At 42.4% G+C, this 23,381-nt stretch overlaps 1 protein-coding gene across 4 annotated transcripts in view; it reads left to right on the top strand.

Moving 5' to 3' along the window:
- LOC126299050 (serine proteinase stubble) overlaps positions 1-23,381 on the top strand; it is a 419,426-nt gene that overhangs the window by 143,000 nt on the left and 253,045 nt on the right. For all 4 annotated transcript variants that reach the window (XM_049990706.1, XM_049990705.1, XM_049990707.1 and 1 more), the window contains one exon: positions 6,149-6,391. In XM_049990706.1, the coding sequence (XP_049846663.1) occupies positions 6,149-6,391 (243 nt within the window). The remainder of the gene's footprint in view (positions 1-6,148; positions 6,392-23,381) is intronic.

Here is a 23,381-nt window from a genome sequence, read left to right as displayed (position 1 = left end):
CTGCTCAACCGAGACGAGGTTTTCCTGCTCGTCAAATAAGTCTTCATGCCATCCAACATCAACAACAATACACTTCGTAAGCACTGTAGAGTCACTGAGTCTTCGCTTGCTTTGCTTTACTCTTAAACCCATCGAGTTTAATCTATGACTGACGCTCTTGTTATTAACAGTGTAATCTCTGACACATGTGCGTTTATTCCACAGTGTGAATGGCTGAAAGCGTGTCTGCCGAAACATCGGAACATGAATTTAAAATATTCCCGATGCACGCCCTAAAAATGTTGGACTAATGGGACCTAGTGTTTGGTCCTGCCCGTTACCGCATAGTGAATGAAGCTGCCAGTTTTGTTGGTATATCAACAAGGAGTGTCAAACGTATCTGGCCGGCCGAGGTGGCCGAGCGGTTCTAGGCTCTTCAGTCTGGAACCGAGCGACCGCTACGGTCGGAGGTTCGAATCCTGCCTCGGGCATGGATGTGTGTGATGTCCTTAGGTTAGTTAGGTTTAAGGAGTTCTAGGGGACTCATGACCTCAGCTGTTAAGTCCCATAGCGCTCAGAGCCATTTTGAGCCAAACGTATCTAGAAGAACAGGTGTACAACTCGTAGCCTTGTAGCAAGGTGTATGAACAGTGGTCGTAAAGTGTTCCTTACTAGAGTTGCAAAACTACCGTAGGCTATCGAAGACTATCGTAGAGTTTGGTAGTTTTCCCCAGTAGACTTGGTCAGTTAAGATCCTACCAGTGTTACTTGTACACAGGGTGTGTTCCATACCTGTCGGGCGTTATCTCATTTCCATCGCTTTGTTTGCGTATGTGACCAATATGTTACAATATTCTCTTAGAAATCGGAATCAGTGATCCATCTAGAAACTGAGTGAGAATATATGATCGGCCGCGTAACCTACGGGACATTTTTCTCTACATAGTTATCCACTTGTCTGTTACTTAAAAGCCGGCCGCGGTGGTCTCGCGGTTCTAGGCGCGCAGTCGGGAACCGTGCGACTGCTACGGTCGCAGGTTCGAAACCTGCCTCGGGCATGGATGTGTGTGATGTCCTTAGGTTAGTTAGGTTTAAGTAGTTCTAAGTTCTAGGGGACTAATGACCACAGCAGTTGAGTCCCTTAGTGCTCAGAGCCATTTGAACCATTTTGTTACTTAAAAATAAACAGTATATATAGCAAAACTAAAACTGACAATGTTTAATTCATGTTTTTTCGAAAATTGTTGATTTTTAGCGTGAAAGAGAGGTATGTTGCAGCAAAAAAAGTATATATATATAAAGGCAATCCAAAATTATTAATTTTCATGTAACGCTAGAAAATGCAATTTTGTAAAAAAAGATATAAAATTTTTAAAAAAACCTAAATAAAAGCGTAGCAAACATCTCTCCAATACTTTGTCGACTTTATATAAACCAACTTTCGCACTGGTCGGTAATAACAGGAAATTCTTGCCTTTGATCATGATGAAGAACGTTCCGTTGAGTACAAAATAACAATAACTATAAAGTTTTTTATGTTTGTACATGTAAAATGTATTTTCACGGAAAGTAATTGCTTTAGTCACATAAAAATGCAACTAACCTTTATTACTTATAAAATGTAATTCGTATTTCTAAGGATATAAAATACACAATGGACTAACAATGAAAGATGTGCGGTTGTACTTACGTGCAAAACGGGTAAAAAAGCAGAGAGAGAAGTCGTCGTCTCAGAGTTTCTCTTTCACACATTCGTTTACGTTTCTTTCCCTGCCAGTACTACTGATACTGCAGTAAACCTACCATTTACTACGTCATTTATGTAGTGTACGGAAACTACCAAATCATAGTTTTGGTAGGGCGCAACTCAATTCCTAACCAACACGGACCGGCGACGAGTGTCACGCCTTGTCAATGACAGTCGGTTAAAAATTCGACGGGAATTACCACAGTCATGGACTGTGCGGCTGGTCACGGCGGAGGTTCGAGTCCTCCCTCGGGCATGGGTGTGTGTGTTTGTCCTTAGGATAATTTAGGTTAAGTATTGTGTAGGCTTAGGGACTGATGACCTTAGCAGTTAAGTCCCATAAGATTTCATACACATTTGAACATTTGGACTCACTCATTCTGGTTAATATGAACATGAACCGAGATGTTTATTTCAGCATTCTCATAGATGAAATTTTTCGCTTTCTTCTGAATTAACATGATGAGTTTTCTGTGTACACACGTCTTCCAAGATGACTATATCCATCTTCATAGGGCTGCACACACACGTTCATTGTTTAACGTACGCTAAGACACAATTCGCACGTTGACTGGTCCGCTAATTCGTCCGATTTTAAACCCATAGAAAATAACTGGAACCATTTAGTACAGCAAGTGAAACGTAGCAATCAACATCTCCACAATTTACCAGAGTAAGAATGTAATCGCCAGTGAGTGGTTTCAGCTTCATTGGCATAGCTGAAGAAAATTATGAAGACTGTACCTCGCTCAATTGGGTCCGTTATCGAGATCAGAGGCAGTATTAGCGTCATCTCTCCTTGGGGTAACAGTAAAAATAACTGTGTGTACCATCAATGGCTGGGTGCAAGTCTTTCAACTGCACGCTACTGCGGCGACTTGTGTATCCCTAGTCGATCCCAGTTATCAAACCGAGCAAAGGCGACCTATAGTTTGACGTGGAATGCGAACCACGTGTTGCTCCTGATGACTCCTCTCACTTCTGCGAAGTGAAGGATAAATAATGGGTAACTGAAAATTTCCTTATAACAACAGGGATAGCACCCCGCGACCTCTCGGTTTACATTCACGTGCTTTACTGCTTCTTTTCTTATTTCAAAAAATAAAAAAACCCTTAAGAACGCATTTGGGAATTGAACAAAGGTTCTCTAATCTGCATCCAAATATCTTTTTCTTTTATTCTTCGGGCCTCCCATCATCTGTCTCTCTCCAAAAGTGCCTTACGTGACTAGCTTCCCACGCTATATTCTTTAACGTTGTATTTCTTTACTCTGTTCTTTTTTACTTTAATTCTTGAAATTATATTTCTTTATGTTTAAATGGAATCTTCGAGATTAGGATATTCTTTCTGTTCCAATAAAGAATATTAACACTCAAACAGCGTTGTCGGCCGTCGTTGAATTCCAACTTGTATTTCTCGTCAGTTCAAACCAAGAGAGATGATTAAAAACTTTTGTAACCGCTCAGCGTATCACATCAGTCACGTGATCCAGTGTTACTGTTGCAGATAAGACTGAAAGTCCTATACGTCTAGAGTGACTGTGGTTATCGAGTAGGGCATGAAATGAGTCACATACCAAGTATACGACTGGTGTTTGGTTCCCGGGAACTTGGGTAAGTCTGGGTGGAAAAGAACTGTCGGCTGGTCCCGGCCGAGGTTCGATTCCTCCCTCGGGCATGGATGTGTGTGTTTGTCCTTAGGATAATTTAGGTTAAGTAGTGTGTAAGCTTAGGGACTGATGACCTTAGCAGTTGAGTCCCACAGGATTTCACAAACTTTTTTTTTAAAAAAAAAAGAAAGTCAACTCTATCGTGGTAGGCCTCGTTCTGATAATTAAAGCCAATTTCTTCCCTACCACGACCAAACAGCGTTATGTGCACAACAAAGAAAGAGTGGAAATGGAAAACGTTCTAAATGCTATTTTTCAGTTCTGTTGTGTTCTGCGTACTCTGTTTCATGTTCCTAGACTGGATTCTGGTACCGAACCATGGAGAAAGTCTCAGAAACATGAGTTAGTAGATGGGGCATGATCTTTGTGCCAAGCTGTGCTTCCCTCTAGAGTACCAAAATTTAAAAGATAGGAGAAATGGTTTTTGTTGATTACAGTTTCATTAGTTAAAAACATGTTGCCGTACATCTGTGCTTGTATTATCATGAATAAGACGCAACACCTCAGTATTAGAGATACTTGGATTGGACCAAAAATCTTTCTTTCTCGTTTCTGCCGAAAACTAAAATCTTTGAGGTTGTGGATCTGTACAAACTACAAGTTCATTCTTGTAAAGAAGAAAACCACAACCAGCTACAGTATACTTACAGAAATAAGGTCGTTACCGGTTGATCTTCAGATGGCTGTTCACGGTATATTACGCTAGCTGAGTACCTGGCATTCAAAAAAATGGTTCAAATGGCTCTGAGCACTATGGGGCTTAACATCTGAGGTCATCAGTCCCCTAGAACTCAGAACTACTTAAACTTAACTAACCGAAGGACATCACACACATCCATGCCCGAGACAGGATACGGACCTGCGACCGTAGCGGTCGCGCGGCTCCAGACTGAAGCGCCTAGAATTTCTCGGCCACACTGGCCGGCTACCCGGCATTTCCCGGGTAGTATTTACTTCAGTCTTCTATTAGTCCAACTCCTCCCCCCCCCCTTCTCTTTGCCTATCTCTTTGTACCCCTGTCTCCGTCCGTCTTCTCTTCTTTCCTTTCTCTGTCCGTCTCCTCCTCTCCACTCTTTCTGTGCATTTCCCTCAACAGCCGGCCAGAGTAGCCGAGCGGTTCTAGACGCTACAGTCTGGAACCGCGCGACCGCTATGGTCGCAGGTTTGAATCCTGCCTCGGGCATGGATGTGTGTGATGTCCTTAGGTTAGTTAGGTTTAAGTAGTTTTAAGTTCTAGGGGACTTACGGCCTCAGCAGTTGTGTCCCATAGTGCTCAGAGCCATTTGAACCATTTGTTTCCAGACTGTAACTAATATGTGTATCAAATTTGCTTGAAATCGTTCCAGAGGATGAGTATAAGCTTTTACCCGTGACGCTGTTCGTGTATGCACATATCAAATATGTGTCACACATAGTTAACATATATCACACGTATTTATACGCATGTTTCACGTGTATGTCTAGCGAATTTCGCCCTGCGGTTTGATCTTCACGCAACTCAATGTTTATGACGTCATCTCTCATTAACAATGCGTCGTACAAAGATGTGCTTCTGTAAGCATATACTGGAGCAGATGTGAATGGTGTCTGTGAAAAGTGTTGTGAATAGCCTTTGAATCATCGAAGTAATAAATTGAAACGTCTTGCATGATGTGTCAGTTTTTCACGCATTTCACTGTATATGACATCGTATCTTCTGAACCATGCTTCGTACAAACATACAATATTTCTTATCTATCAGTGGTATATGCGAATGCTGTCTGCAGAATTTGTCGTTAGTATAGTTTGTAGTAAATAAGTAATAAATTGAAACGTCGTGCTTCATTCGGCGGTTTTACTACTCAAACAGCTAAGATATATTAAACGATAACCTTTTTTTCTTTCATCATTTAGTGGGGGTCGTCAGCACGAAAAAGTTTCGTAAAGGTTTAAAATTACGTGTAAAGTTTGTTGCAAATCTCCAAGCCCTATCATTCTCAAATAATGGATGACTTAAGTATGGGTATTCGCACGTCGTGGGTTACACTGCTTTTTCATCCCCACCCCGACGCCTTTTATAGGTAGGTGTTTCATAGTCTACACCAATTATTTCCAGACAGTAAACGATAATAGCACGAAGTTTGATTTAATTCGGTACATTGTTTTAGGAGCTGTGGAACATACATATATACATATGTACCTCCAGTTTTATAATATGTTTGAGGTTGTTGCTATTTACGTTAGTTGCTTAGGAAAAAAATTCAAGAACTAATTTAATCAACCACAGATGCAGTATGTACATGAACAGCCGTCTGAAGATGATCCTCTCGGTTTGAAACCGATAATGTCCCTATTTGTGTAAATAAATAGCATATGTAACAGTGCGTGGTTCCTGTTTTCTTCTCTGGAAGAATAAGTTTGAATAATTTTTCTTATTGGCACTTAGAACCAGTCAGTTTCACGGTATCGTAATTAGAATGTTTTAATAAAGTATTTATTTTCTGATTTGTATCATTTTTTGTGGCGATCCATTAAGAAGCAAACTTCTGTAGGATCAGATTATCTTCTTAGTTTTTTGGATCCAAATCAGTTATGCACAAACAGAGACACAGTGTTTTCTCATTCTCCTGACAAATGTCAGATTTGGCACGTGGAAAGATTTTGGTTTCCATTCATCGAATGAACCTACGAGTGAGGACATTCTGCAGCTAAACCGCCATGCCCGACTACGGGCTGTCGCTTTGGTCAGTGAGTGGAGTGTTTGTTGCCCACAGGAGCCGCGGGGCCAGCGCAGCGGCGTGCGTCGCGGCGCTGCTGGTGGCGCTGTCTGCGGCGCAGGCGGCGGCCCCGCTGCGAGCCCCGGCGTGGCCCGCCCAGCTGTCCGCTCCCAACGTGAGCGCCGAGCGCCGCCTACGCCGCTACGTGCGCTTCCCCGCCGGCCGGTACGGCGCGCGCCCGCAGCCCCAGCCTCCACCCTCCGCCTACCTGCCCGAGCACGCGCCCTGGCTGCCACTCAGGTAAGCAATAACCCTCCCGCTGCTACAGACGTGCTCTCTGCGTTCGGTGGTGCGCGCGGCTTTGTTGCTGTACTGCTGGCCAAATGATGTGTTATCTCTGCTCTGAGACGGCGCCCGCCAGCTATGAATTAGTCTTTATCCGATTTCGAGAAAACTATTCGGCGAAAAACTTTGATTTTTGCACTTTATACAGCCTGATACCTTCGCTCAATGAAGGACTGAAATTCTTTCTATTATTTGTCATTGTTACTGTGGTGCATCAAATTAAGTAAACGGTCCTACTAAATTTTGAAGAGATTGCAGAGATACTCCTACATCCACATCTACAAATATACTACACAAGCCACTGCAGGCTGCATAGCAGAGGGTACCCTGTACCACTACTAGTCATTTCCTTTCCTGTTCCACTCGCAAATAGAGACAGGGAAAAACAACTGTGTATATACCTTCGTACCTAATCTCTCTGATCTTAATTTCATGCTCCTTATGCGAAATGAGCTTTGACTCAAGTAGAGTCGTTCTGCAGTCAGCCTCAAATGCCGTTTCCTAAATTTTCTTAACATTGCTCCTCAAAAAGAACGTCGCCTTCCCTCCAGTGATTCCCAATTGAATTCCCGAAGTATCCCCATAATACTTTCGTGTTGTTCGAACCTACCTGTAACAAATTAAGCAACCCATCTCTGAATTGCTCCGCTGTCTCCCTTTCATACCACCTAGCGCAGACCCCAAACACTCGAACAGTATTCAAAAATGGGTCGCACTAGTGTCCTATACGCGGTCTCCTCTACAGATGATCCACAGTTTCCTAAAATTCTCTCAATTTACCGAAGCCGTCTCGTCTTACCTGCTTCAATCCTTACATGCTCATTCCATTTCATATCCCTTTGCAATGTTACTCCTTGATATTTAATCGACTTGACTGTGTCATGCAGCACACTGCTAATGCTGTGTTCGAACATATAGGTTTGTTCTTCGTACTCACCTGCATTAACTTCTATTTTTCTATTTTTAGAGCCAGCTGCGATTCATCATACCACTAGAAATTTGGTCTAAGTCACGTTGTAGGCGTGCCCATAACGGTCCCTCCGTGTTGGGCGTCGTGCCGTCATAAAAATCGTCATATTTTATAAATGGGTTGAAAATATCGAACGAGGCTTTTTGCAAATGGTAGCATGCAAAGAAGCACGTATGTTGGGTACTAAATACCGGAAACATTTTTATTCACCGACTTATTCACCGAGATATGCAACTAACTCACCCGCAGCAGTGACAGTGTAGAAATGAACGGGTAAACACGTCATGGCGGCCGTCATAGGCCGCGTTTAAAGACGTGTTCAGCACCCGGAGAGCGGCGGAGCGTGACGAGTTAACTCGCCCACAAGACCTAAAGTGCGAAAGCACCAGCCAGTCACCTGTCTACACCGGGCCTGTTGCAAGCCGGGAAACACTCAGTTCACAACACCTGATACAACAAGCTATATCGAAGACCGCAGAACCTGCTATTAACGTACTGACAGACAGAGACCGCCGTGCATTGCTGAGGGTGTACATAAAACATCACATGAAATCACCAAAGGAATCACTCGTTAGTTCCAAAGTGCTACCAGCTGTGCAGCTGGCACAGTGACTGTGCGTGGGGCGTTAAAGAGAATGGGGAACAATGGTCGAGCAGCTCATCCTAAGCCACAGGAAATAACGGATTTGGAGTGATGAGTCACACTATTCTCTCTGCTAATTCAATGAAAGGGTTTGGGTTTGGTGGCTACTAGAGAACGTTACTTGCCGTCATGTGTAGTGGCAATATCTGCATCTAAGTCATACTCCGCAAGTGTGGCGAAGGGTACTTTCGGTACAACTATTGGTGAGCTGATGGAAGAAGTCACACTCCATTACGAAACACTCTCCAAGTACAACTGAAAAACTAGTGTATATACAGAGAAACATCAGGTACATGAATGACACACAGGTCATCGAGATATTCTGGTCGTCGCTTGACGATGAATCTGATTAATATCAGGATAAGAGAATACCAGAAACGATATTTATATTTTTTCCGACATTAAATGGTAATTTCTTTGTTTTGTGCTTTTTCAGTGAAAATTCTTCTTCTTCTTCTTCCTGGCTCTACAGCCCTTGATGGTGCTTGGCCAGCTCTAGGACATCATTTCATTCGTCCCTGTCCATTTTTAAAAAATCTTCTTGTATGTCATACAGGTATCGAAGTCTTGGTCTTCCGCGTGCTTCTTCGTCCTACTGGGTTTTGGAACAGTGCTGTTTTTGTAGGGTTCTCATGTTCCGTGAGGAAAATATGGTCGACTTATTTCAGGCGGTTTACTTTCATGAACTTTGTAATTTCAAGTTCCTTATATAATCCCTAAAGTCCAAAATTATAACGTAAGCGCCACGCTACATCTTCATTAGTTGCCCCATTGATTTTGCGTAACACATCTCGTTCAAAACGTCCTATTACCTCTTCTCATTGTTGTGTCAGTGTCAAGGTTTCTGAGTCATGTGTTAATACTGGACTTATTAAAGTTTTATACAGCAGACACTTTGTCCTTCTGGACAAATTTCTGGACTTAAGATGTGGGGCCAGCCCATAATAGCATTTATTAGCTAGGTGGTTGCGCCGCTTTATTTCCATACTAATATCATTCTGTGATGTTACCAGAGTTCCTAGATAGACAAATTCATTACCAAATTCTATTTGCGCCTGGTCAATTTCTAATATTGTATTTTAATCTGGTCGTATTATTCGCATGTATTTGCTTTTGTTGATGTTCACTTCCTGTCCCATTTCTTCTGCTGCTACCATCAGTGTCCTCTATGTCTCTTTAGCGGCTAGTTCTATTCTTGCTATAAAATCCGCATGGTCTGCATAGGTCAGAGGCTACACCATTCTATCGTATATTGTGCCTGTTGTGCTTATTTGAGCTGTCCTTATTACCCTCTCTGGTGCTATTTTAGAAAGATACATGACAGCGCATCCCCTTGCCTCAGTCTATAGCCAATTTCAAAATTTGGTGTTAACTTTCCTTGTATCCGTGCTTTACATACTACTTTTTCCATAGTCAAACTTATGAGGCGTGTTAAATGTTGTCGTGGGCCCAATTCATTCATGGCTTCAATAAACTTATTCTTTTTTATGGTGTCATACGTAGTTTTAAAATCAGCGAATATCTGATGTGTTTCTATATTGTATTCCCTTGTTTTTTTTAATATTTGACTCAAGGTGGATATTTAATCAACAGTTGACTTCCCAGACCTAAATCCTGCCTGATATCTCCCAACTGCTTTTTCTGCAAAAGATTTTACACATGGATAAAAAAGGGAGGAGAAAATTATATGTTTCACCAACTGCGACATAATCGCGTGATCCAATATTGTAAAATGCTTTTTTATTCCAGTCTCTGATCACAAATGAATTCTTTAGACGATGACCGGTTTCAGTCTGTAATGCCCATCTTCAGACCTTTTAGTGAGCAGACCTTCTAGTGAGCAGTGTGTCTTTTAACATAAAACAGCAGTATGTACCACAATTTACTGTCATACTCCAGGAAAATGAACAGATAAAAAATGGTGTAACGTACCTTTTTTACACCATGTCCTAAAGTGATACGGCCATAATGGCATCTTCAAAACATATAAATATAATCAGCATAGCATCGTCACATAGATTTAAAATATGGTGTAGAATAGGCCACATCGTCCACATAGTGATTATTGACAACTAGCTACTGAGGTACAGTAGCATCCAGAAGCCTGTTTGCCAACACTCTCCCTAGATGTCGCTACTGTGGGCTTGTTTATATGTAGTCATCATTTACGCAAAAACATAACCTGATAAAAGCACATTAGATAAAATGTAAAATGTTTCACAAATTTTCGCGTACAACAATTTTTCGTGAAGAAGGTCACACCGTTTTCCCGCCATGTCTCTTAGAATGATATGATGTTAGACGTTCTGCAGACTACTTCACACCTTTCTTTTCACAGCTTCACCTACAGAATCGAATGCGAATTGTTGGTTACTTTTCCCACTTCATAAATTGTCATCGCCGAAAACCCACTGCAAACTAATGAAAATTCTGAGCCATCCTCTTTACGATTCTTGGATGGTGCTTGCCCACACTCTCATATCTACGGCCAGCGTTCGTGACCCTCTGCTACTTTTTAGTGCGTGTTATAAAATTATAAATATAATGATGTCTCTTAGTTAGTAGTTAAAATGAAATATGTTCTGAATAATTTTTTAAAAACAGCATGCAGTACACCACAGCGTTTTCTAACAGCATTTGAGACACTCACTTGACAGTTTGCAGATACACTTTTACGAATTTGCAAGATTTACGTGACACAACGAAATACTTCCTATTAACCCAGACCTGAAAAGTTTGGAAAGAAATCTTCTGGCAGATTGCATTGCTTTGCGAAGTGTAGTTTGGTATCTGAGTAGATAAAGATTCTAGATTAGATTACCGGTCAATCCTAGATTTTTGTTACGTGTCAGTCATTGCTACTATCACCTCTGGTATGAGTTATACCGTGGTTCAGACTCCACGGAAAACTGTAGGTTTACTATATCGGGAATGGCAAACTAGTTTATAAATAAGAGGTGGGCGTGGCCATACTGCCATTAAGTGAAAAATATCATGAAAGTACTGTGTCGCTCAAATTAACTTTCGTGTTGATAAATGCCTATTCCTTTTTTCCCTTATTCATTAAAGTAATTCATTCTGCATTGCTCTGATTCTGTGACGAGAAGGTAAGTCACAGCCCTAAACCTAACATCTCATTACACTTCTAGTGATGTTTCTATAGCTCTGCAACTCGCGAGATATACGCTGGTGTTTAAAACTTCAGGACGAAAGTAACTTTCGCATGATGTGTCACTGCCAAGTACCATAGCTCCATGAAACTTGGACCATACGTGGAAAGACCTGTTACAGTATAATACAGAAGATAATTTGAAAGCAATATGCAATAAGACGAACAGAAATGACACTTTTATTCAAAGAAAAATAATTACACTAAATTCACCTCCTTTTATGATGGTCGCCTGAACATTGTAAAAGGTGTGACATGGTTCTTAATAAGATGTGTGATTACTGCAAACTGCTATGCATGCTCTACAATGTACTCCCACGCTGGTCAAAAAGTTGGCAAGGAGTTCGTTCCAAGAGCTTCTGCACCTACGCAGTTCGATGCGTTTGAGCATTGCCATCCATAAAAACGAAGTCAAGACCGAATGCATCACTGAAAAGACGCACATGGGGAAGGAGTATAGTGTCACAATAACGTTGACCTGGCTATCAGTACGATCAGAAAATGTTGTCTCTCCACACCATAATACCTGGACCACCAATACGACAATTTCCGGTAATTTTCCTAAGTGCATAAGTGTTTTCACCTCTCTCCATATGAGGGTACATCCGGAATCACTAATCAGACTAAATACGCTCTCATCCGAGAAGAGCAGACGACTTCACTCCTCGTTGGTCCAGTCCCTATGTTCCTGGCACCTTCACAAACAGTGCTGCTGATGTGCGAGTGTCAACGGAGGGCAACATACCCATCGTCGGACAAAGAGGCCTCTCCCACCCAGTGGACGTGCCACTGTGCAGCGTGAGATTGTGTACCTTGTAGTCCTGTAAAATGTGGTAGCATTGCACCCGCAGTTCATCATGGGTCCCTTGTTTCCTACTTCGAACAAATGTGCGATTTTTCAGACGTCCAAGCTTCATCTTCATCGCATCGAGCTGATTTGGTGAATGAATTTTTCCACTGCAAGGACTGACCAGCATGGTCTCTGCATAATAATCCTGTTGCGCATGTCTGGGAGACGTCACTGAGGCGAATTTCCGTTCGTCAGTGTGTCTTCCAGACTACTGCATGATTTTTTCTCATGAACATGATTGACTACCAACACAGCTTTTTAATCACGTCATAGAGAACATGAAACGTTGCTTCCAAGTGCGTATGGCAACTAGAAATAGCCACATTCACTACTGATCTTTGTCAAAAAATTACCCAGCTCATTACTTTATTTTAAATGTTGATCTTCGTTTTAAAATCTATTCTAATTACATGTTTTACACTCTTCTGTACATCTTGATGTTGAACTTTTCATTGCTCTCTGACCTGTCCGAAATCCTGCTCTGAAAATATGCTCTCATGTTTTCTTTGTGTTTAACTATAACCCAATAGCTCAGTTGCTGATGGACACTCATGTCATTTCTGTGTACAATTTCGACTAGGGTTGACATAGTACCCAATATCACACACCACCTCCGCTTTTGTTGTGAAACAGTTTCTAATACAAAGGAAGTTAGGCTTGAGTTTAACGATCCATCGTCTTAGAGGTTATTGGAAATTTCAGTCAAGTTCTGATTGAACAAGGATGTGGAAGAATGTTGCCACAAATAATTTAAGGAGACCACGAGACGCCAAAATCCTATTATCTGGAGGGGAATTTGAAACGCTTTACTCGACAGAATTTACAGTATTTGTCTAAATTTGCCGGCCGGTGAGGCCGAGCGGCTCTAGGCGCTACAATCTGGAACCGCGCGACCGCTACGGTCGCAGGTTCGATTCCTACCTCGGGCATGGATGTGTGTGATGTCCTTAGGTTAGTTAGGTTTAAGTAGTTCTAAGTTATAGGGGACTGATGACGTCAGAAGTTAAGTCCCATAGTGCTCAGAGCCATTTGAACCATTTTTTTGTCTAAATTTATTAACTGAAGAGTTGTTAGAGTCATATAGTGAACAGTGAATTATGTGTAGATAGTCGACCGTTAATAGGGCTACTACGAGTGAAAGCTACGTGCTGCATTTAACTATTCCATCCTACGCTATTCTGTGGTCAAGAGTAACCAAGTTCACAATTAGGGTGACTGACAGACTATGAAAGCAGCGAAACAGTTGGGAAGCAGAAGCTGAGATACTCACTGATGGGAACATACCATGGTATCCATTAATTCAGCACAGCAACGAGCCTACTTTTCTGAGCACAAGACTTGCCTTTGCAATGAGAGATTCCAGCCTCCGTTAATTCTCAGGTCTGTTGTTATTACTATCACGAATGTTGAAGACTGAATGCCTCCAATAGTAAGGACTAGAGTTGGGCTATACCAAAAGGATGTTTCAGTAATTTTGGTACAGAACATAAACAGTAGGATAACTGTAGCATTGGCAGAACTGGGTGGGAAAGAGACATAAATGAATGTGTAAGAGAGAAACAGGGAGCCGACAACTTCTCTTTGTTTTATTTTATTGTTTTTTTCATATCCTTACAGAATATAAATTGCACTTTATGTGTGATAAAAATTTGTTGATCGCGTAACTTCTGCTCACTTTCTATACGATTTGCCACTTCCAATTTTTAGGGGAATCTTGTAAGACACTGATTGCATACGTAAAGAAAGCAATCATTATGACGGACCACCCAATAGAAATGCGAAACACCCAACGGACATGTAAAGTGGATACGACAGTAACTGACCAAAGCTATCAGCAAAACTACCGTAGTCTACCCTTACTTGCGGTAGTCTACCGTAGCATACGGTAGTTTCAGAACTGTAGTAATGACCAATGATGCTGATGCAGTTGACGAGACATACATTTTGGAAGGGGGGGGGGGGGGAGGGAACTTGACGACGTAACCGTATCATATCTTGAGCTTATGAAACTACGGAAAAGAAGCGCAGGAAGCAATGCCATCTCTGATGTTAGAATATATTGTCACCTGTACCCTCCATTGGACATTCTATGTAACTTCTCTTGGACATAGCTGATATGCGCGTCTCTTCTTCTAACAGCCATTTTGTGTTGGAAGAAATGATATCCTCTCTTACCGAATTACTTAATCACTTTCTCTGGTGCTGCAAGAGAATAAAAGAACCTCCGCCCTAGACACTCTCTATACTCATCACGAAATTTGAAAATGACAACCAGCTGTGCCATCAGCAACAGGCTGTGCGTGTCGTACGATGACACACGTCCAGTGAGCACCCGAGATAAAAGATTTAGTGGACTGAGATAAATATAATATTTGTAAGTTAAGTCCGAAGTATTCAGTCTTCAGCGAGCTCATATCGACGATTTTAACTGCGAACGTCCGTGGAGGCTATACGCCATTGGATACAGAAGTAGCTGAAACATGTGAAGGGAGCAGCAAAATATTAAGTTATTGAGATTTTTGAATTAGCACCTCACTTAGAATCCTAGTGCGAGATTCATCACATTTATTCGAAGCAAGTTCTCAGATATTGAGTACAGCCTCAGTTTCAACAATGTTAAAAAACAGGAGAAAACTGTAACCCATTTAAGGGAAGGAAACAGGGTAGCAGACGAAGGTATTAAATGATTCCCAATGTCAGAATCATGTTTACAGAGTGCGGTGCTACTAGTAAACTTCGTCCTGGTTTTTGATGCTGAATGATTTTACCCTTCTGCTTCATTGGCTTCTCACATGAAGTGATTCCATACACCTGTCTGAGTTGTTGCATGCGATACAGATGCGCAAAATAGTGCTGTCGCCGCTAGCGACCTCTGTTGAAGGCTCCCGAAATCACCTTGATATTGAGTTAATATGCTCGCCACCCACGAATGAAGGACAAACTGAACTGTAGGGGTTGGCCGGCCGGAGTGGCCGAGCGGTTCTAGGCGCTACAGTTTGGAACCGCACGACCGCTACAGTCGCAGGTTCGAATCCTGCCTCGGGCATGAATGTGTGTGATGTCCTTAGGTTAGTTAGGTTTAAGTAGTTCTAAGTTCTAGAGGACTGATGACCTCAGAAGTTAAGTCCCATAGTGCTCAGAGCCATTTGAACCATTTTTTGTAGGGGTTGTGGCACAGATCACAACATCACTCCCCCACAAGGGAAATAGACAAAGCCTCTTCTTCTTCCGGGACTGGGGTCGGTGGACGAATTCCACCTCCATGCCGGTTTCCGCACTTTACCTGATTAGATTCCTTCTCCGTTAGTATTGGTGGTGACAGGGTATCTGTAATGGTAGGTTGTTGCGGTTCTGCAACTGCCCCATCCAGGGAAACGTGTTGTTTTCACCTGAAACTGTGACTGGTTTGTAGGCCCTGGAATGAGATAAGCATCAAATCGTGGATGGATATGGTCCATGTGTTTGTGGCAGTATCCACCTCTGCAGTCAATATAGCTGACATAGCGTTGTCTGGTCGGCAGACTATCGTCCCAGGATACCACTTTATCTGTTCGTAACACATTTCTGAATAGGGTATCTTTTCGTTAACTGCTTCTGCCTCAAAACCCACTAGCTGTGGTGCTTCCCTGTTGATGAGGTGCAGTAAGGGACAGAAGGTCCCTCATCTGCCGGCCATGATGCATTTCTGCTGGAGATGCGTCTTTATGGGGAGAATTTCTGTAAGAAGAAAGAAATATCATCAAGACGTCTCCCAAATTGCAGTAAGCCATAATTTTCTTCATCTGAGCTTTGAACATCTGCACAAACCGTTCCTAGATCCAATTCGACTCCGTATGAAACGGCGCGGTGCGAAGGTACTGAATCCAGTGAGCTATACAGAATGTCTCAAATTCTTGAGCAGTAAACTGGCCGCGATTATCCGTCAATAGAGACGCTGGAAAACCTTCCACTGCGTAGAACAGACAGAGAGCAGAAACCATTTGTGGTGTCCATGTGCAACCTGTCCTGACTACGTAAAGGAAGCTAATGTGATCGTCCACCAGGACAAACCAATGATCCATCAGAAATGCCCCAGGTAAGTCTATGTGAGGCCAACTTCGGGATTCTGTTGCCGTCGGCCGATCAAATAAAAGTCACAAAAGTTGTTTGTCTGTGTTACGTAATTGTGCACATATCTCATTCCTGGCAGAACCCTGAACCATTAACCCCAATTGCTGACAAAGATCAAAACCCATGATACTAGCAGTCGTTGGAGACTGCATTCCCAGGAACGGTGGGCACACAATTTGGTATTGACACTAAGCAGTCACCATACACTGACCTTCGATCAGAATTTGCCGGTCACCATAACTCGTCAGTTTGCCTTGAAATTTGTTTAATTGTGGAGAGCCAATGAACTCCATACATAGCACTACTGATGATAGTTTTAGGCGAAATCTGTAGCCACTTGAAATTGCACATTCTTTCCATTAAGTCCTACATTCCAACAAAAACCGCTTTAGACCTTGAGTAAAAAAAATTTTGGAAATCTTGTTTTCGAGATCACCCACCGTATGGTCAGAGTCATCCGCACAAATAGTGTACTTGACATTCCAAAGTTGCTTATTCTGGACATCTTCTGCTTGTGCACTTATTTTCGACAGTGTAAAGACTTCATATTTTTCTAATAATACGACCAGCGATCATGAATAATAAAACACTGAACAATCGATTTCTCCTTAGAGTGTTGATTAGCAGTGTACTTTACAAAGCCCTTTGAATTGCCACCTCTGGGTAAGCAGACACCTGCCTCCATTGATTGGGCGTGATTTGCCGTTCTGCCTACTCCTGTAACCTGAAGAGTTGTCAGTATTGTAAAATTCCATTTTGAAAACTTCCGCTTCTTGCTCACTGAGAGCCTCATTCCGTCTGCTTCATCTGTTCGAAAGCCTGAATAACTGATAAACATTTTTCAAGTGTGGGGTTATTTAAGTGGATAAGGTACTTCCGCAACCCAGTATCTGGTGCTTGAACGATGAGCATGTCCCCGACTGTCTTATCTGCGTACGAAAGAGTACAGTCTTGATTTTCACACTTGAATTTACAGCCCCAAGTCAGACCCTGAGCCGGCCGGAGTGGACGAGCGGTTCTAGGCACTACAGTCTGTAACCACGCGACCGGTACGGTCCCAGGTTCGAATCCTGCCTCCGGCATGGACGTGTGTGATGTCCTTAGGTTAGTTAGGTTTAAGTAGTTCTAAATTCTAGGTTCTAGGGGACTGATGACTTCAGAAGTTAAGTCCCATAGTGCTCAGAGCCATTTGAACAATTTCAGACCCTGAAACATGGCTCCCCATTCATTGAAAGTTTGTCTTGACTTCTTGTAAGCCCTATAAAACTTACGTAGTGCCACGTCATGAGAATCTCACTCTCAAAATATCCAGTTAGTTTGCCGTTAACTTCCATATAACCTAACGCTCACGGGTCTTTATGCGTAAACAACTGATGCACCAAACCGTAAATACGAGCTCCAATACTGGATAACAAGAATGCACGTTCGGCAACATTGCTTGTTGTCCTGTGTGCCGTCAAGTGTTGCTACAGTCTAGACCATATTTCCTCTGCTGCCTTCCTCTTGTCTTTGGCTCCGTTTATCCAGCCATTGTAACAGCTTTGTCTGTATAGCACTAATGGACTACAAGAGATGTGAGATTGGTACTGCGAGATCAGTTTGCTGCACCTTCACATGTAGACTGCTGAATAACTTCCACTCGGTGACTGAACGAAGACTCGAGCTGAAGAACTGAAATGCTGAGACGCGAGGCGTGACTTACGAAGCCATGTGGAGAGATACGACGACTCCGAGCTATTAGTTGTTGATGCGGAGTAATATCACGCTTCCCCTTCACTGGCTTTCCGTGCGAACTGAGACCATACTTCTGTCTGATTAATTGCGGGCGACGAAGAGGCACAAAGTAGTGCGGATACTGCTAGCGACGTCTGTTGACAGAAGTAAGACGGCCGTGCTGGCTGCTCCTTCATCTTTAGGCTGTCTTGTCGCCAGCCGTGACTGAATGCCCGACTAGACGACAGAGGTTGTGGCGCAAAAGCCCATTCATTTACCTTCATACGATGGCTAAGTACGAATATCATTCAGCAGGTCCCGAGACGCGTCGATTGTGCTACCAGGTGATGACATGATGAAAAGAACACCAAGGAGAACTGAAAGTATAGCTCTACAGTGCAGCAAGAGACCAGCAGTAACAGCTTGCAGTTTGTAACTTTTTTAAATTCACCTGAATGAATGATTTCTTCTAACGTATTTACAATGAAAAGAATGAGTACACGAAATATCTGGTAATTCTGCTTGTGGCTTGATTGACAAGATAAGCACAACAGAGCAGCTACACAGCGTCCGTCGTCGCGAGATTTCTTTGCAACATCTTGTTCGTATGACAATGGACGTACAGAACAATCTGTTGCATGTTACCGAGCGATTGGTCGCACCGGTAAGACACTGGGCTTGTATTGGGGAGAACAGCGATTTAAATTAGCATATGGCTACCCAGATTTAGTTTTTCTGTGATTTCCTAAATCGTTAAAAGCGAATGCTGCGATGATTCCTTTGAAACAACACTGCCGCTTTACTTTCCCGTCCTTCCCCACTCCGAGACTGTACTCTGTCTTTACTAACATCTTCGTCGATGGGACGTTCAAATTTAATCTTTTTTCTTTCCTTCCTTTTTGCATAAGATCTTCGACAGTGACAAATAAAACAATCATGCCTCCCTCGTTTCAGTCAATCGTTTGGTGTTTGGCTGTCGTCATATCATGTAAAGGGGGCAAACTCACTCCTTACTAACCAAGCAAAAATGCTTGCCTTGTCGAAGAAGGAAGTACTTTGATTTGTAAAATCTGAAGGGTTGGTTGAAAGATGTATTTTATGTTCTACTGAATGGAACGGTTGGTTCTTAGCTCGTTCGAAACCTTCAGCAAAATGTGTAAATCAGCATAAACATCAACCTCCAATTAAGCGACGGGATACTACACACATAACTTCAAACAATTTGAATCACACTGCTTTGGTTCCACCGTTCATCTTGGCAATATATAAGGGAAGCATTATAGAACGTCAAATTACGAGAGAATCAGTTTACTCCGAGTCACAATTAGGTCTTTAGGTCCTTTACAGGTCAGCGCCAATATCTGGATTGAGAAGATATTGGTTACCGTCTCTATTATGTCGCTGTTGCGGTCTCGGCATTCACCTGTTGCACGCCGAGGAGTTCGAAGAACCGTAAATCAGGACACGGATAGCCCAAGTTCTGGGAAGAACGCCTTTAAGGGTAACTTTTGCTACTGCCTAAGGCACGTAAGCCACCTAGTTTTACTTGGAACGCGTATGGTTTATTTCTCTCTCATTTCAAAGAAAATAGCTCATTTGTAGAGGAGGCTGCAGCGAGACGTAACTAACTGTTGATTAAAATGTCACTAAATCCTATGATTATGTTCATTGACGTTGTATAAATTTTATAATTGAGAATTATCTTCCTATGTTTGTTACTGAGAGTATTGTAAACTAAATGCGTTTAGACGTTTCCTGGATCCGTTTTTAATTTGTGTGATTGTCTATTGCATAATTTATTGCTGCTGGGAAAAGAAGTTCCTTTACTGTGTGGGCTAAATATAGCACACCGAATAAGGCTGCAAGAGAAATTAAAATACATGTCCCAGGTTATGCTTCTGGCGACATAGTTGGACAATACTTTTGTGGTTTTCCGCTAATTAAATACAAGCCAAATAAATTAACTTTTGTGGAGACCTTGAAATTTTCAGATATACGATGAAACGCGGGCCAAATCTCCTACAATGGTAAAGTAGACAGTAGAGATGAACCTGCTTAAAGCTGGACTAGCATAATGGTCAATAGTAACATGACACTACTGTCTGCGCTGTAGAAAAAAAGTAAGAGTGCCATATATTCCCAAAAATTCACCAAATAGATTCATTATAGGGTAAATTTAATGTACAGTAAATTAAAAATGTTATATTTAAGTACGAACTGCCTAAAGAGTAAAAAGTATGTATACTGCGGTGACAAAAGAATTATTGACCGTGTGGCATTATTGCCCATCTGGGGAAGTTCGGCCACCGAGTGCAGGTCTAATTTCAGCCGACGCCACATTGGGATTCTTGCGTGCTGGCGATGAGAATGAAATGATGATGAGGACAACACAACACCCAGTCAACGATCGGACAAAATCTCCAACCCTGTCGAGAATCGAACCCGGGCCCACTGCATGGGAGGCAAGCACTTTGCCACTTTTTTTAAAAAATCTTATTTGGTCGTTTTCGTTCGTTGCATCTGCTCGGGGCGGACGTCGCGAGACACCCGGTTAAGCTCGTCGTTGATCCATTAACCCAGTTTTTTTATTACAGAGGGCAGGTAACCCTCTGATCGAACACGTAACTCAGCTAATCAGATGGACGTTGAAGTGACGAAGGACACAGGATAGCGATATGCACATATATAGATGGCGGTAGTATCGCGTGCACAAGGTGTAAAAGGCAATGCTTTGGCGGAGCTGTCATTTGTACTCAGGTGATTCGTATTAAAAGGTTTCCGACGTGGTTATGAGCGCACGACGGGAATCAACAGACTTTAAACGCGGAATGGTAGTTGGAGCTAGACGTGTGGGACATTCCATTTCTGAAATCGTTAGGGAATTCAATATTTCTAGATCCACAGTGTCAAGAGTGTGCCGAGAATACCAGATTTCAGGCATTATCTCTCACAGCGGACAACTTAGTGGCCGACGGCCTCCACATAACGACCGAGAGCGTTCGCTGGGAGTTTACGGTGCTAAAAGGCAGGCAAGACTACATGAAATAACCGCAGAATTAAAGTGGCACGTGCGAAGAACGTATCAGTTAGGACAGTGCGCCGAAATCTGACGTCAATAGACTACGGCAGCAGACGACCCACACGAGCGCCTTTGCCAACAGCACGACATCGTCTGCAGCCCCTCTCCCGGGCTCGTAACCATATCGGTTGGACGCTAGACGACAGGAAAACTGCGGCCTTGTCGGATGAGTCCCGATTTCCGTTGGTAAGAGCTGCTGGTAGAGTTCGAGTGTGGCGCAGACCCCATCGAAGACATAGCCCCACGTTGTGAATAGGACACTGTGCAAGCTGGTGGTGGTTCCATAATGATGTATGCTGTGTCTACATAGAATGGGCTAGGTCCTCTGATCCAACTGAACAGATCATTGACGGGAAAGGGTTATGTTCAGCTATTTGCCGATCGTGGACTTCATACTCCCAAACTGCTATGGAATTTTCATGGATGACAATACGAAATGTCTCCGGGCCACAATTGTTAGCGATTGGTTAGAAGAACATTCCGGACAATTCTAGTGAATGATATGGCCACCAAGATCACTCGACATGAATCCCATCGAACATTTATGCAACATAATAGAGATGTCAATGCTTGCACAAATCCTGCACCTGCAACACTTTCGCAATTATGGACGGCTATAGAGACTGCATGGCTCCATATTTCTGTGGGTGACTTCCAACGACTTCTTAAGTCCATGCCAAGTCAAGGTGCTGCAGTATGCCGGTAAAAAGAAGGTTGATGCGGTATTAGGAGGTATCCCATGATTATTATCACCTCAGTGAATAATATCTTTAAGTATGATTAATTAGATAAAGATTGTAATGTTTTTTTTGTACAGTTACCTCTATCTTAGATTGTTATGTAACGCTGTTTGACTTGGATGATACTGTACGTCCCTGCTTATACGATCTAGGAATTGTGTTTTGTTTGTCTACACAATTGGTTCAAAATGGTTCAAATGGCTCTGAGCACTACGGGAGTTAACTTCTAAGGTCATCAGTCCCCTAGAACTTAGAACTAATTAAACCTAACTAATGTAAGGACATCACACACATCCATGCCCGTGGCAGGATTCGAACCTGCGACCGTAGCGGTCACGCGGTTCCAGACTGTAGCGCCTAGAACCGCTCGGCCACACCGGCCGGCTCTACATAATTGTGTGTGTGTGTGTGTGTGTGTGTGTGTGTGTGTGTGTGTGTGTGTGTGTGTGTGTGTGTGTGTGTGTGTGTGTGTGTGTGTGCCAAGACAACTGCATGCGTTGTGCAACATATTAAATCCCTTGTGACAGAATAGGACACATTATATCAACATATACTTTGAATAACATGAAACACAATTACTGTTTTGTTCCAAAATTAAATCAGAACCATTCGATGTGTTGCAGCCTGCAGATATACATTGAAAGCAACAGTTCACGTTTGAAACGTGTTCTGGTCGTTAGTTAAGAATGTGACTAAAAAAGATACTGGTATTATATATTTTCTTAAAACAAACAGACTCGGTTTTCCAAAAGCTTTCCAGTATGAATGAAATATATTCTCTCACTTGTTCATTTCGATACGAGTGTTTATTATTTTTGAAATGGTGCAGTAAACTACTCTGATTCAGATTTATTTTTTGTCGTCTACTGTCGGACCCTCTTGTTTATGTCTGCTCGATATAGTGACGGTTGCACACAATTAAGAAGAGAATGCACAGTCGTAACATTTTCGACAGACTGATCCTGATACGCGAAGCAGTGGTTTAATCTTTGGATTCGCATTCCTATGAAGCAGGGCTAAATCGACATCTTAATCTATATTTTCCGTGGTTTCCCTATATCACTTTGGTAAAATTCCTGGAAAAAAAACATTAGAAAGTTCGCAGCCAATTATTGTTGAAACCCAGCCTGAATCTATTGTCTGACGACTTCCTTCTCTATTGGACGTAAAACTATAATCTTCGTGCATCCCTTCAGAACACGTCTGACCAACTTAATGTAATTATTCATAAATTAGTTCAGGTAAATGTAGGGTTGGTTCCTTGCATTCCCCTACGAAATGAAGAGGCGCAGTTATTTCAAGTTCGGGCAGACCAGGACTCGACTCTCCATAAGCCTATCCAGATTTAGGTTTCTCAATGTTGCCCCACGTCGTTTAAGGCAAATGCAGGAATAGTTCCTTCCAAAATAATATAGTCGATTTCCTTCAATAGACTTCTTTAATCTGAGCACTAATGTTTCAGGTAAGAATTCAAAAGGAGGAGGATTACGTTTTAATGTCTCATCATTAGAAACGGTCAGATTTTTCGCGCCACTTTTGTCTGACTGTACCTTCGCTTCGTCCCTAATACCTTTGACGCTACGCCCTAACGAAACATCTGACTAATTTTAAGCACCTCACTTTTTTCCATGAGTGTTTAATATGACTCTCTACTATGTAAGTCAATAAATA

Source organism: Schistocerca gregaria, chromosome X, assembly GCF_023897955.1.
Source record: "Schistocerca gregaria isolate iqSchGreg1 chromosome X, iqSchGreg1.2, whole genome shotgun sequence".
Classification (NCBI taxonomy): Eukaryota; Metazoa; Arthropoda; class Insecta; order Orthoptera; family Acrididae; genus Schistocerca; species Schistocerca gregaria.
Note: the sequence above shows the minus strand (reverse complement) of the source record. Positions and strands in the feature narration are given on the sequence as shown.